We start from the raw sequence: 13,780 nt of genomic DNA on the forward strand, positions 1-13,780 counted from the left end.
CATTCTGCCAGGGCCGTATAAGCTTCATCTTGTTTAATCCTCACCACGAGACAGAGGGCTGTGTTGCTGCTCGCTTGCCCTCTTTCTTTCCTTCATCTCTCCCTTTCCCTCTTCTCCCACAGAGAGAGGTTATTCCATTTTGTTTCTCTTTTTTCCATCTTTTTTTTAAATTTTATTTTATTTTTATTTTTCCGCTTTTTAGGGCCACACCCACAGCATATGGAGGTTCCCAGGCTAGGAGTCAAGTCGGAGCTATAGCTGCTGGCCTACACCACAGCTCAGGGCCATGCCTGATCCTTAACCCACTCAGCAAGACCAGGGATCGAACCCACATCCTCACGGATACAAGTTGGATTCATTTCCGCTGCACCACATCAGGAACTCCTCTTTTCTCCATCTTTTTACATCTTGCATTTCATAAACTATGTTGTGAAGCCCTAAGCAAAACAAAAATGATCGCCACCAAGCCACAATCTGCCATCCTCATTTTACAGATGGGGTGACTGAGGCTCAGAGAGGCAAGGGGCTGCCCTGTCAGTAGCTAGTTGCGGGTGAAGGCAGTGGGTCTCCAGGGCCAGGCCCCACAGGGGCTCCCCCGGCACATTCTGCTCCCCCAGCAAGTCTGGGACCTGGCAGCTCCTGAGACCTTTCCCTGCCTTGGCTCCAGAGCAGCCTCACACTGCAAGTTGGGAGAGAACCATTGCCCCAGGCACAGCTGCTATTCCCAGTGTCTCCCAGCATCGAGGACATTGGGATCCCCCAAGGTACCATCATCCCCTTCACAGCTGGCTTACACTCTCCTGCCAATGGACACTTTCCAGATGTCCTGACCCATCAGCACTCCCACCCAGCCCTGGGGTCCCAGCTCCATGTCAACCTGCTCTGTGACCCTGGACTCAGTGCCTAACTCCCCAAGGGGTGGAAGCCATGGAAGCCACCTCCACCCATTAGCCCCGTGGCCTGGCTCTGAAGCAGAATCTAGAGCCTTTGGCACCGGAAATCGGTCTCCATTGATTCAGACCCCATAACTGGGCAGGGTCTGATCTCAGTCCAGGACCCCTCCCAACAATGCCAGCACCCCCGAACCGAGTCAGACTGAACCCAGGAAATCTGGGTTTGGGGAACAGCGGTGGTTAAGCCACATATACCCAACCACAGTGTGGTAAAACCTGGGCACAGCGTGCTCGAGCGCACTTTCCCGACTAAGTTGGCCCAGAGGCCTCTTTCTCATCCCCCTACCCCTGCTCTTTGGCCGTGACAGGGCTTGCTGAAGCCAGAGCTGATGGCATGCAGGCCTGGGGTGTGGTGGTAGTGGTTAAAGGGCCAGGGGAGGGGGGTGCCTCATCAAGAAGGAATCTCCAGGAGTTCCCGTCGTGGCGCAGCGGAAACGGATCTGACTAGAAACAATGAGGTTGCGGGTTTGATCCCTGGCCTCACCTAGTGGGTTAAGGATCCAGCGTTGCCGTGAGCTGTGGTGTAGGTCGAAGACATGGCTCGGATCTGACATTGCTGTGGCTGTAGTGTAGGCTGGCAGCTGTAGCTCCGATTAGACCCCTAACCTGGGAACCTCCATTTGCCGAGGTGTGGCCCTAAAAAAAGCAGGAAAAAAAAAAGGAAGGAATCTCCAGGGCCAGTCCACCCTGACTCAGGGACAGCCAGCCCCACAGATGGGAGCCACATGCGCCCCCACCTCCTGAGCCCTGCAGGATTCCCTGCCCCATTGCCAGCCTCCAGAAAACGTTTTTCTTTAATGGCCAAACCCATAGCATATGGAAGTTCCCAGGCCAGGGAATGAATCCAAGCCACATCTGCAACCCACACCATAGCTGTGGCAACACCGGATCCTTTAACCCATTATGCTGGGCCGGGAATCTAACCTGCATCTCCACGGTGACACGAGCCACTAAAGTTGGATTCCTAACCCAATGCACCATGACGGGAACTTCCGGAAAACATTTTAATGTCTACCATCATTTCCCTTTTCTTGACTTTATTTTCTCTTCTTTGCAATAGGGCCACTGATCCCCATCCCGGCAGGAATTGGGCTGAGGGTGGAGATGCAGGGGGAAGGTGGATGAGAGGGAGTTTGAGAAAACTCATTAGTCCTGGCCTGCCCCTTTCTGTGCGTCTCCTCCTCAGGGAGGTCTGGGGTCTTTACTGCCTAGACAGCCACATACTAAGCTGTGCTGGCCTCATCCCTGGAGTCTCATGCTGCCTCCTTTCCTTCTCCCACAGCACTTACAGAACCCTGCCAACTTCCACAATGCCGCCACGGAGCTGCTGGACTGGTGTGGAGACCCGCGAGCCTTCCAGCGGCCCTTTGAGCAGAGCCTGATGGGCTGTTTGACGGTGAGTCTGCACCCTCCCTGCATATGCTTGCACCTGGGGAGGACAGCTGGGGACTTGTGCACCTGTCCAGTGCAGATAAGGTGGGGGCAGGGTGGGGGCAAGAGATAGGAAGGCTGGTGCTGGAAGGGAGGGCCCTTCTGTGTGTCCCCCCCCAACACACATACATCCTCAGGGAACCTGGTCTGATGGGGAGACATGGTCCTCAGGATTCTGTGGGTTCTCCACAGTTGACAAGAATGACACAGGTCCTACCTTGAGGAGTTTCAGGTCTGATGGGAGTAAATGGTCCATCTTAAGTAAAGCAGAGAGAGGCTTTTTTTTTTTTTTTTTTAATGGCCATACTGGCAGCATGTGAAAGAGTTCCTGGGCTAGGGGTGGAACTGGAGCTGCACCTGCCAGCCTGTGCCACAGCCACAGCAATGCCAGACCTGAGCCACATCTGCAACCTATGCCACAACTTGTGGCAACGCCAGATCCCTAACCCACTGAGCGAGGCCAGGGGTCAAACCCGCATGCTCATGAATACTATGTTGGGTTCTTAATACCTTGAGCCACAATGAGAATTCCATGAGAGAGAGACTCTTGAAGGGTTTTCAGCCCTCTTTTCATCCATTCATTCTTTCACTTAGGTAAACATCTGTTGAGCTCTTTTTACAGTCATCCATCCATCTATCCATTCATATAAGCATTTATTGAGCTCCTGTTACAGCCATCCATCTATCCAAGTCAGCACTGATTGATCCCTCATTTATCATGCACAAACCGCTCTGCTAAGTCCTGGGAAACCGAAGATGAGTATGACCTTGCCAAGCCTGATTCCGTCTTTAGTGGGGGAGACAGATGTGGAAAGAGATGGCTGGGAAAATCATGTGCAAGGTGGAGGCAGCACAGGGAAGGGAAGTATTATCTGCCTGGGTAGTGGGACATATTGCAGAAAACTGAGAAAAAGAGCCACTTCCACATCTGCCAGCGTTTAATACATGTGCACAAGCAGCTGAGTATAGCGAGCGTGTTCTATAGAATGGCACACACCAAGGCCCACATGTGCAAGAGAACCCAAGGAACTGCAGTTATCCCAGCTCAGTAAGGGTCTAGGTAGGATACAATCTGGGCAGAGGCCAGGCCCAGAGCTAGTGGTATGATACGCCAAGCTGCAGAGCTTTCCAGGAGTTCTGTGGCATAGCGGGTTAAGGATCCAGCATTGTCACTGCAGTGGCACAGGTCACTGTTGTGGTGCAGGTTCGATCCCTGGCCTAGGAACTTCTGCATGCCACAGGCAGAGCCTAAAAAGAGCTTGCAAGAGTTCCCACTGTGGCTCAGCAGAAACAAACCCGACTAGCATCCATAAGGACACAGGTTCCATCCCTGGCCTTGCTCAATGGGTTAAGGATCCAGCGTTGCCATGACCTGCGGTGTAGGTCGCAGACGCTGCTCAGATCCAGCATTGCTGTGGCTGTGGGTGTAGGCCAGCGGCTACAGTTCCGATTCCACCCCTTGGCTGGGAACCTCCACATGCCGCGGGTGCGACCCTTGAAAAAGACCAAAAAGAAAAAGAAAAAAGAAAAATTTAAAAAGAGTGTGGTTTTTTGTTTTTTTGGTTTTTGGTTTGTTTGGGTTTTTTTTAGCAAAAAAGTGCTAGCCAGCTGACAGCCACGTGGAAGAAGCTGGAAGCTTATGATTGTCTCCAGCCATGTGGCCTATATTACCTCCGAGGCCAGTGAAGACAGCTGCTCAGAGGGTCCTGAGTCAGCTTTAAAGGGAATGTGGGTAAATAGATTGCTGGAGAGTTCAGCTACCCCCAGGCTTGGAGGAGGGCCCAAGACGTATGCCTGGCCAGGTGAGAACAAAGGGTAAAATCCACGGGCGCAATGTTTCCTGAAAACCTCTAGACCAGTGAGAGGCAAGAGAGCTGGCCTGGCCCCGGCCTGGAGCAAAAGAAGCAGCAATGTTAACCTGGGCCATCACTGCAGAGCACCTCTTCTGTGCCTGGCACTGAGCTTGGCCCACTGGAGGTGCCTCCCTGAATCCCTACAGGGCTGGTCCTGCCTTCTTCCGCGTTTTATAAAGAGGAAACTGAGATGTCGTGGCTGACTTCCCAAGGTCACACAGCCTGTTAGAAGCGGACCTGGGATTCACGCCAAGGTCCGTCTGCCTCTAGAGGGGACATTCCTGGCCGTTAGGGATGCCAAGCAGGGACACAGCCAAGACCCTCCCAGGGCTCCTCCGTTCATGCTAAGCCGACACCATCTGGCTCCCTCAGGGCCCCTGGGCCAAATCAGGAGGCCGCCTGCACTGCCCAGCCCTCCTCATCCTCCAGCCCCCTGAGCCCCCGCTCCCTCACCCAACTCCCTTAATCCTCTTTGTGGGGATCCTGGTTCAGGCTAAGCCCGCCAGCAGGGACAGATGTTGCTCCCATCCCAGCTGCTGATGGCCATAAGTGAGGGAGGAGGTGGGGCCGCCCCCTCCCCCAGCACCCCACCCCGATCCTGGCCTAGAGGTGGGGACCTGAAGCTGAATCCAGCGATGGCCCTGGCCAGGGTGGTTGGGCAGGTGGGCATGAGATGACCATTAACTGGCCCTGCCTTGGCTCTGTCATCCATCTATTCATTCAACAAACATTCTCCAGTTTTGAAGTGGGTGGGTCCTGCGCTGGGCCTGAGGGGAGTGCCGTTAGCATAGTGGGCCTCTCTCAAGCAGCTTGCCTTCCACTGGGGGAAGTTGACACTAAACCCAAAAAGGAATACCTAAGGATGCTTCCCAGCACCCCGTAAGAAGGAGTGGGTGGTGGTCAGGAAAAGTCTCCCAAGGAGGTGACCTCCATCTGAGACCTAAAAAGCAAAAAAGGAGTCAGCCAAGGGAAGACAAGAGGGAAGGGTGCTGCAGACAGAGGACACTGCTTATGCAAAGGCCCTAAGGCTTGGTTTATTCAAGGAACAGACAGAAGTCTCCGATGGCTGGAGCATCAGAGGGAGAGGGTGTAAGATGAAGAGGGAAGGAGTTCCCATCGTGGCTTAGCGGAAGCAAATCCATCTAGGGACCATGGGGTTGCAGGTTCGTTCCCTGGCCTTGCTAAGTGGGTTAAGGATCCGTCCGTCATTGCCATGAGCTGTGGTGTAGGTCACAGACGCGGCTCAGATCTGGCATTGCTCTGGCTCTGGTATAGGCCGGCAGCAAGAGCTCCGATTAGACCCCTAGCTTGGGAACCTCCATATCGCTGCGGGTGTGGCCCTGGAAAGACAAAGACAAAAACCAAACAAACAAACAAAAAAAACAAACGAACAAAAAGATGAAGAGGGAAGCAGAAACCGGCTAGCACAGAGCCTGCAAACTAAGAAGAGTTTGGATATGATTTGAGGGCCAGTAGGGAGCCCTTGAAGGGTCTTCAGCAGGTGAGTGATGGCATATGATTTGTGTGAGGACAGAAGCTCTGAAGGGCAGCATCCTTGGAGGCTAGGGTGGAGAGATTTTGGAAGTCTTCCTGGAGGAGGGAGCCCAGAGATGACCCTGTAGGATCTGACTGGCTGAGGTTGAACCCATGACTTCTCAGGCACAGAACACTGTGGATGAAGGCCGAGGGCCAGCTCTGCACCCCAGCTTAAGGTGTAACTGGGTTGAATGGCTGGTTCTGACCTCCACCCTATTGGCCTGCTGCTTAGCCAGAAAGGGGCCCTTGGCCCACAGGCCACAGTTGCAGAGACCTGAGTCTGAATGTCACTGGAGCACAGGAAAACCAGCAGCAGGAAAGGGGGTGGGGTGGGGTCATAGAAGACACCCTTGGTACCCACAGCATTTTCCCAGCTCTGTCTCCTTGCATCCTTATGAAGACCCTGCAGAGGGGCAGGGAAGGCTTGTCACTCCTGTTTTACAAACAAGGCAACAGAGAGAGGGGAAGCAGCTTGCTATAGTCCCGGGCTGGTACCACTGCTCTGCCAGGAGCCCCAGGGCCCTGCTGCCAGTCCCCTCCACCACCGAGGCATCCTTAACCCCAGCCATGCCCCAAGGGTAGGGGTAGGGTGGGATAGACAGATGAGAGATCCCAAGGGCCTAGGCAGGCTGCCTAGACAAGCTGCCAAGTGCCCCCCATACTCACCCCTCCCCATCTAGGGGACAGCCTGAGCTCTCCAGGTTGCCATCATCCCCTTGGTGATCTCTGGAAACAAATTCCTTTGGATCCGGCTTTACTTGAGGATATAAATTAAAAACCACTTAGCCTTGGGCAGTAAATGGGCACATGTTGGCTATCCCAGGCCCTGGAGTGAAGAGCCATGGGCCACTGGCACTCCCCTGCCCCACCCTCGGCTTCATGCCCTCTGACCCCAGGATGCAGAAGTGCAGGAGCCCCACACTCCATCCCCAGGGGCGTCAGTTGGGGCGCCACTTCCTCTTCAGGACCAGGCTCTTCTCGGCCACTCTCTTAGCGGCAGGGCTGAGCCCCCTCTCTGGGTGTCCCCTTCGGAATCAGGCCTCTTTAGACTGGTTCCTTCTCCCCCACCCCCCACCAGGTAGAACACACTTGATCTGCTTGAGAACAGAAAGAAGGCTGAAGTGGTCAGAGCACAGGAGAATGGAGGTGGGTACAAGAGGAGATGAGAAAAGAAACAGAAACCAGTTAGCACAGCAGCAGTGCCCTCCCCATCTCTCTGGTGAGGAATTCCCCACAGCCTCAAAGCTTCACTGCTGAAGCTGTGGGTGTATGTTCACAGACGGCATTCATTGAGCTGTGTGCCTGGTCCTGGCTGTCCTCCTTGCAAGGAGGAGATTTTTGTACCCATTCCACAGATGAGGAAACTGAGGCCCAGAGAGGTTAAATCACCTGGGTGAGATAGAACAACTGGTCGTGGGCAGAACCAGAACCCCATCTCATGCCTAACTCCAGAGCAGCAGCAATGACCACAAATACCTGTCCACTCTGGCAATGAGAATGGTAGCAAAATGGGAAATGATGGCTCTGTCCTGAGGGCCTTAGGGTATAGTCATGAGATGGAACTGGGACACATGGAACTGGCAGAGCCCATCACACACAACCCTGGAAATGAGGGACATCCTTGTACCTTTATTGAGGAGGAACCTGAGGCTCAGAGAGGTGAAGTAACTTGCCTTAGGTTGCACAGTATAGCTGGAGCAGGATTGGTACACAGACCCAGCATGCATCGAGTTCCCGTGACTACCTCATAGGATGTCACAAACCACCAGGCAGGAGCAGAAACCCCTTCTTCAGCTTTTCCCACACAGGCTGTCCTGCTTCATGGCCCAGAGGCTCACTGCTCTTCAAGTCAACACACTCCTTATATGGGACTAATGTAACTGCCACATGACTTTAGTCATGCCCCCTCTCTTGCCTCTGGGCTTCAGTTTCCCTCTTTGTGGCATGAGGGGCTGGACTTCCTGACCTGTAGTTCCCCCTGGGACCCTGGGTTCTAGGTCTCAGGCAGCCAGGCCCCACAGGTCAGCCTTAGGAGCACATTATGGGAGCATCTTATGGGCTGGGCTAAGCTGGCTGAGCCCAGGCAGCCAGCAGAGGGCAGCAGCGCCAGGACCACCCACTGCAGGGCTTTATGGGGCAGGGGTCTTCACTGAGGGGTCTTCATGCCCATTGGGGTGAGAGCAGGCCTCTCAGAAACACAACAGGAGTCTGCTTGGCTGAGTCAACCCTCCCTACCACGGTCAGTCAGACCTGCTTCTCAGGACTTTCCTGGCGGTCCTTAAGCTTGGCCGGCAGAAACCAGGGGTTCCTAAGGCACTCTAGAATCATAGGATCCAACTTAGCCTGCTCTGCCACATCTCTGCTGTGTGACCTTCTGCCAGGCCCTGCCCTCTCTGTGTCTTGGCAAAAGGAGACTTGGTAAAAGAACAGCCAATGACCCTTCTGAACACTGGGCTTAGGAGACTTGGTGACAGATACTCCCAGGCCTTCAGGACAGCCCTTGGAATCAATACCAAGCCCCTCTTGTTCAGTGTAGCTAGTTGGGCTTTGTTTGTGTGTATGTTATTTTTTTGTGTTGTCTTTCTGGGGTGGTTTGGTTTTTTTTTTTTTTTTTGGAACCAGAACAACAGGATTAGCCAGTATTGGCCAAACCAAGGGACCTTTGCCTTTCTGCCCTTAACCAAGAGCCTGAGGGTTTGCTATGTAGGTTGGGAGTTATGGCCTTAACCCTTTGTGGGCTGAAAAAGAAGTCCTCTTCTGGAAAGAGCCCAGACTTTGCGGCCTGACTGCCTGACCTCATATCTTAGCTCTGTCACCAACAGGGGCTGTTACTCATCCTCAGTCTCCTTCGTCTGTAAAACAGAGATACTAATAACACCTCATAGAGCTGTGGTGAGAAATTGGCACCTCAGTGCTTACCAAGCATTTGCTTAGTCCTCTTACCTAGGAGACAGCATTCTCATTACACACTTGTGTCAACATATCCCACAAACATCAGCCTCACTGATGCACCCGTCCCAACAAACTGCCTACCTCACTCACATCCACCCCAAGGCTCTCCTACCAATGAGGGTGCTGCAGTCAACATCTGAGCTGACATGACCCTTCCAGAACCTTCTCCCTGCTCTACAGTATCTATCTCCAAAACTGAAATACTCAACAGGCCATAAAGAATTTGGGGCCTTGGTTTTTCTGCTTGGACAGTAAGACTAACAGCGAGGACCCCCCAGCCCTGGGGTGGCCCAGAGACTCTGGAACGTGGTGTGTATGTGGCAGAAGGGGGGTGGTGCATAAGAACCACAGTACAGGAGCAAATAGAGCCTGTGGGAAAGAGGCCTGTGGGGAGCGGAAGACTTCTGTGTCTGGGGCTTCTGTTTGCAGCAGAGACGCTGAGCAAACATTCTAACCTGAGAAAGTCCTTTTTCCTCCCTGCACAGGGAATTCCCAGGAGATGGGGGCAGGGAGGCAGGGCCAGGAGACTCTGCTGGTCCCAGGAAGGGGAAGCCACTGGCTCCTCCCTGGTTCACCGCCGACACTGTGGGCCTCAAGTGTCCATGTTTTTTAAATGAGAGGTTTGACCTAGATAAGTGGTTTTCCCACACTTTGTCGCCCTAGCGCCTTTATGATGACCCCCCCAAGCATAAAGCAGATAATGGGGAACTATTCTAATGGCTGCGGGGGCTGGGCCAAACCCCATGACAGCCGAGACCCTCTGAGGACCTCTGAGCACCTCTGGAGCAGGTGGTCTCTAGGGGCTGGCGACGGAGCCTTCCCTTTCTCAGGAGAATGAGCCCCACACCTGGGAGAGCTCCTTTCCCAGCCAGCCATAGCCGCCCCAGCTGCTTCCTGAAATGACTCCATTTTCCAAGGTCCTTCCTTCTTAATAAGGAAACCTAATTTGGCTGCTGTTAATGAGGAAGGCGGGCAGGATGGAGCCGATCTGGCAGTGGCGGGACACCTGGGAACGGGCGCGGGGACAGAGCGGCTCTGGGTGGGTGTGAGCCTGTAGTACCGAATTGATCGTGGGGCCCCAAGAGCCCCCAGTCCCTCACTGCCCCCTGACCCCAGGGGACTGACAGCCTTCCCAGCCCCTCCCCCCTCCCCCTTCCAGCCCATAGCTCTGAGGTTCACAAGGAGATGGGTGGGACCTCCAGCCCAAATGCACAGCTGTTGTCAAACTTCTGCTGGTGCCCTTATAGGTGCCTCCCGTGTGCTGGGATGGTGCTTGGTGCTAGAGACAGACCCCGGCTGAGCATGACAGCCCTGCTGTTTGGGGACTAGGGTCTGAGAGGCTGCAGGGTGCTTGGCATGGAGCTGGGAAGCATGAGGCATGTCCATCTGGGGAATTCTTAGCAGTCTGCTGGGCAGCTTCAAGCTGGAGCTCCAGGGAGGCAGTGTTTCCTAAATCAGTGCTTCTCCCTGGGCGCAAACTCTGACTCAGGAGGGACAGATGCTGCTGGGTGGGGACTGTGCTTGGAGAAGCGAGGATAGCAAGTGTCCCCTAGATAATGGGTGCTGGAGCTCACCGAGGGAAGGGCGTGGGAGGCTTCCTGGGGGCCAGGGACTTGGGTGGGGGGAGTTGAAGAGTTGCACTGGGGGAGCAGAGGCCTCTGGCTATGCAAAACACAATGGGACAGCATCCCTCCCAGATTCTAGAATGGGGCCAAATTTGAGCCCTTGAAAGTGGCGGGGCCTGGGCTTTGGGGTCAGGCCCACCTCTGGACTGTTAACCCATGAGGACAGGGCCCCGGGTCCCAGGGCCTGTCAAGGTGGAGACGCTTAGTAGTGTTTGCTGAGTGGCTGAACCGGCAGTTTGAGTCCCAGCTCTGCCTGATGCTGGGGACCTGCATTAGCCTGCCCGCCTCCCCTGTGAAATGGGCACATCCACCACTCTGGGATCAGAAGCCTGGTGTGGACGGTGACTCACTCCTGCCCTTCCCTCCCATCTTGCTGGCAGGTGGTTAGTCGGGTGGCAGCTCAGCAAGGGTTCGACCTGGACCTCGGCTACAGACTGCTGGCTGTGTGTGCCGCGAACCGAGACAAGTTCACTCCGAAGTCTGCCGGTAGGTGACGGCTGGGGAAACCACGGGGACATTGGGAGGTGGGAGGGGCACTGGACTTGAACTCAGGGCTGGCACCTCAGTTTGTCCAGGTGTGGTGTGAGCCTCTGAGGAGCAGCAGCTCATCTGCTGGGCTCTTGAGCCCATGGGCTTGTCCCTCATCTCAGGGCCAGCGAGGGCCCAGAGCACACCACACCCCAACAACAGGCGAAAGGGAGACAGACCTCGTCTCATTCCATCACTGTTGCGTAAGTCCTGTGATCATCCCCACTTTACAGCCAGGAGACTGCGGCTCAGAGAAGCTGAAGGGGTTCTCCAAGTCACATAGCCGGAAAGTGACAGAGCTGGGGGTTAAGCCCAGGCCTATATTCCAGAGTCAGCATTCTTAACCCTGATGCCACACTATGGTCATTCAATTTTTTTTTTTTACACTTAAAATAAAACACAAATTAAGATGAAAGTGAATCAGTGCATTCAGGGGTCTAAAAATCCACGCTGTACAGTATTGTCCGTTGCAACTCTGTCACCACATGGGATCTCCTGACCCCATAGTACACAGAACCAGGCAGTGTTCTGTGTGTGAAGGTTTTAAACACACCAAACATGCAGCTTTACCTGTCCCTCCATCCTCATTCCCTCGCTTGAGCAGGGGACGTGTGTAAGCTTTTGCTCTGACCGACCTGGCCAACCCAGTCCTGTCACCTGCTGCGTGTGTGGCCCCTGAGCCTCAGTGTATCTCCATGGGAAGGCAAGAATGACAGTGAGACCTACCTTGCCGGGGTCAGCGCCAAGCACAGGGTCTAAATGTTGTTAACATTCTTTATCGAGTCTAAGCCATTCATTGACAAAGAAAAAAAAGCAGTTATTTCCTCTGTATAACAATAAAACAGACGTTGTCTCTGAATTCGTCCATCAGTTCTTTGGAGTATATATAGTAGCATCCTTAATCCAGATGTTTAAAGGACATCTCATGGCGGCTTTTCATCAGTCTGGGCAGCCCACAATCTCTTGAATGTGGCTTTGCACTCTACTCTCTGTATGTTTACAATGGGTCATTGATGAAAGGTGGCAAAGGCCTCATTAGCCAATAGCTGCTCTGAGATCCCTGACGTGCCAGCCTGTGTTGGGATATCACTATTGTACTGCATTGAACCGCTTGCCGGAAAACGGTCTTGAAATCTCATAAGTGACGTCTGTTCCTGATGGAATCTGCCGTTTTAATAATAACTTAAGTCAATACAATGTTGACAAGGTAAAAACTGCTACTTATCCAAGAAGCATTGACCTCCATATCTCAATCGAGCACCTGCTCTGTGCAGCCCCCTGGCCGGGGCTGGGTTGTGCTGAGGAGTAAAGCAGACATGGTCTCACTCGGCAATCGTACTGTCTAGAGCAGGGCTGAGCAAACTTTTTCCTGTAAAGGGCCAGATCATAAATAGTTTAGGCCTTGCAGGCAGTACAAAAGCAACCATAGACAATATGTAAACAAATGAGTGTGGCTAGTTCCCAGAAAACTTTATTTATGAAAGTAGGTGATAGGATAGTTTCCTGATGCCTGGTCTAGAGGGAGAGAAAGTCGTTGATCACCGCTGGGAGTTCCCATTGTGGCTCAGCAGTTACAAGCCCGACTAGTATCCATAAGGATGCAGGTTCAATCCCTAGCCCCTCTCAGTAGGTTAAAGATCCATTGTCGCCATGAGCTGTGGTGTAGGTTGCAGACACGGCGTGGATCCCATGTTGCTGTGGCTGTGGGGTAGGCTGGCAGCTGCAACTCCAATTTGACCTCTACCCTGGGAACTTCCATATGCCACAGTTGCGGCCCTGAAAAGCATTAAAAAAAAAAAAAAAAAAAAAAAAAAAAAACACTACTGTTTGCTATACACTAGAAACTAACACAGTATTGTAAATCAATATGTTTCAGTTTAAAAAAACGCATGCAAAAAATCACAGCTGTGTGTACATGCATGTGTTTGTGTGTGTGTGTGTGTCTGTAAATTCAGGCTGTGATAAATGTCAAGAAGGAACAGTCAGGGATGTCACGTGACCATGTAGGAGTGGGAACGGCTTCCCTGAGACCCAAAGGTCGAGTAAGAATTGAATAGGTGCAGAAAAGGAGGAAGGGCTGCCCAGGTAAAGGGAACAGCCTATGCAAAGGTCGTGAGGTAGAAGGAAGCATGGCTTTTTGGCAGAACTGAAAGGAGGGCAGTGGTTCCAGAGCCCAAAGGCAGAAGAAGTCAGCAGCGATTGGGCACACAGGGCCTGTCTTGAGGGTTTTGGTCGTTGTCCTAAGAGTAGCAGGAACATTGCTAAATCTCATTTTGCAAAGATCAATCCAGCTACAACAGAACAGATTGCATAGGGGAGACTGGTGTAAATGGAGGGAACGAGTTGGCAGATTGCTAGGATGTCAGGATGAAGGTGATGGTGGCTGGGCCAAGAATGTTGCACTTCCGTGGAGTGAAGTGGAGAAAAAGGCATCACGCTCAGGGATATGTAAGAAGCCAAACCTAGACAGGGGGAGCATGGCTAGGGGGTAGAAGGAAAACAGGAGAATGGGCTATCCTAGGAAGCCCAGCTGCTCCCCAGTTCCCTGGGTCGCCCCTCCCTCAAGGGTCTCTCACACCCCTGCTCGTACGTCCAGGGTTCTCTCCCGTATTTTGCTTCAGTGCCCAACTCTGTGAGACACAGATATTCTCTCCATTGATGGATGAGGAAAGTGAAGCACAGAGAGGTCTTGTGACTTGCCTGCTCTCACACAGCTTGTAATGACAGCGCTGGGACTTGAAGTTGTGGCCTCCTGGCCCCAGGCCTGAAGCTCTGCCCTCTGTATCATGCTGACTCTGGGGCTGGTGAAGGAACTTAGAAGCGGGAGCCCTGTGTTCTCCTGGATCAGCATCTGAGAAGCTACTCCATTTGGAAGAGCCCTTTGCTTCTCTCAAGTCTCTCT

The 13,780-nt window shown here is 53.2% G+C and overlaps 1 protein-coding gene across 8 annotated transcripts in view; it reads left to right on the forward strand.

The window, feature by feature from the left end:
• ZMIZ1 (zinc finger MIZ-type containing 1) overlaps positions 1 to 13,780 on the forward strand; it is a 192,538-nt gene that overhangs the window by 85,849 nt on the left and 92,909 nt on the right. For all 8 annotated transcript variants that reach the window (XM_084997405.1, XM_084997408.1, XM_013983374.3 and 5 more), the window contains exons 5-6: positions 2,236 to 2,349; positions 10,731 to 10,836. In XM_084997405.1, the coding sequence (XP_084853531.1) occupies positions 2,236 to 2,349; positions 10,731 to 10,836 (220 nt within the window). The remainder of the gene's footprint in view (positions 1 to 2,235; positions 2,350 to 10,730; positions 10,837 to 13,780) is intronic.

This window comes from Sus scrofa, chromosome 14 (assembly GCF_054392235.1).
Source record: "Sus scrofa isolate SSC_HxYL_T2T_F1_AM1 chromosome 14, Sscrofa_HxYL_maternal_Yorkshire_Landrace_v2.0, whole genome shotgun sequence".
NCBI lineage: Eukaryota > Metazoa > Chordata > Mammalia > Artiodactyla > Suidae > Sus > Sus scrofa.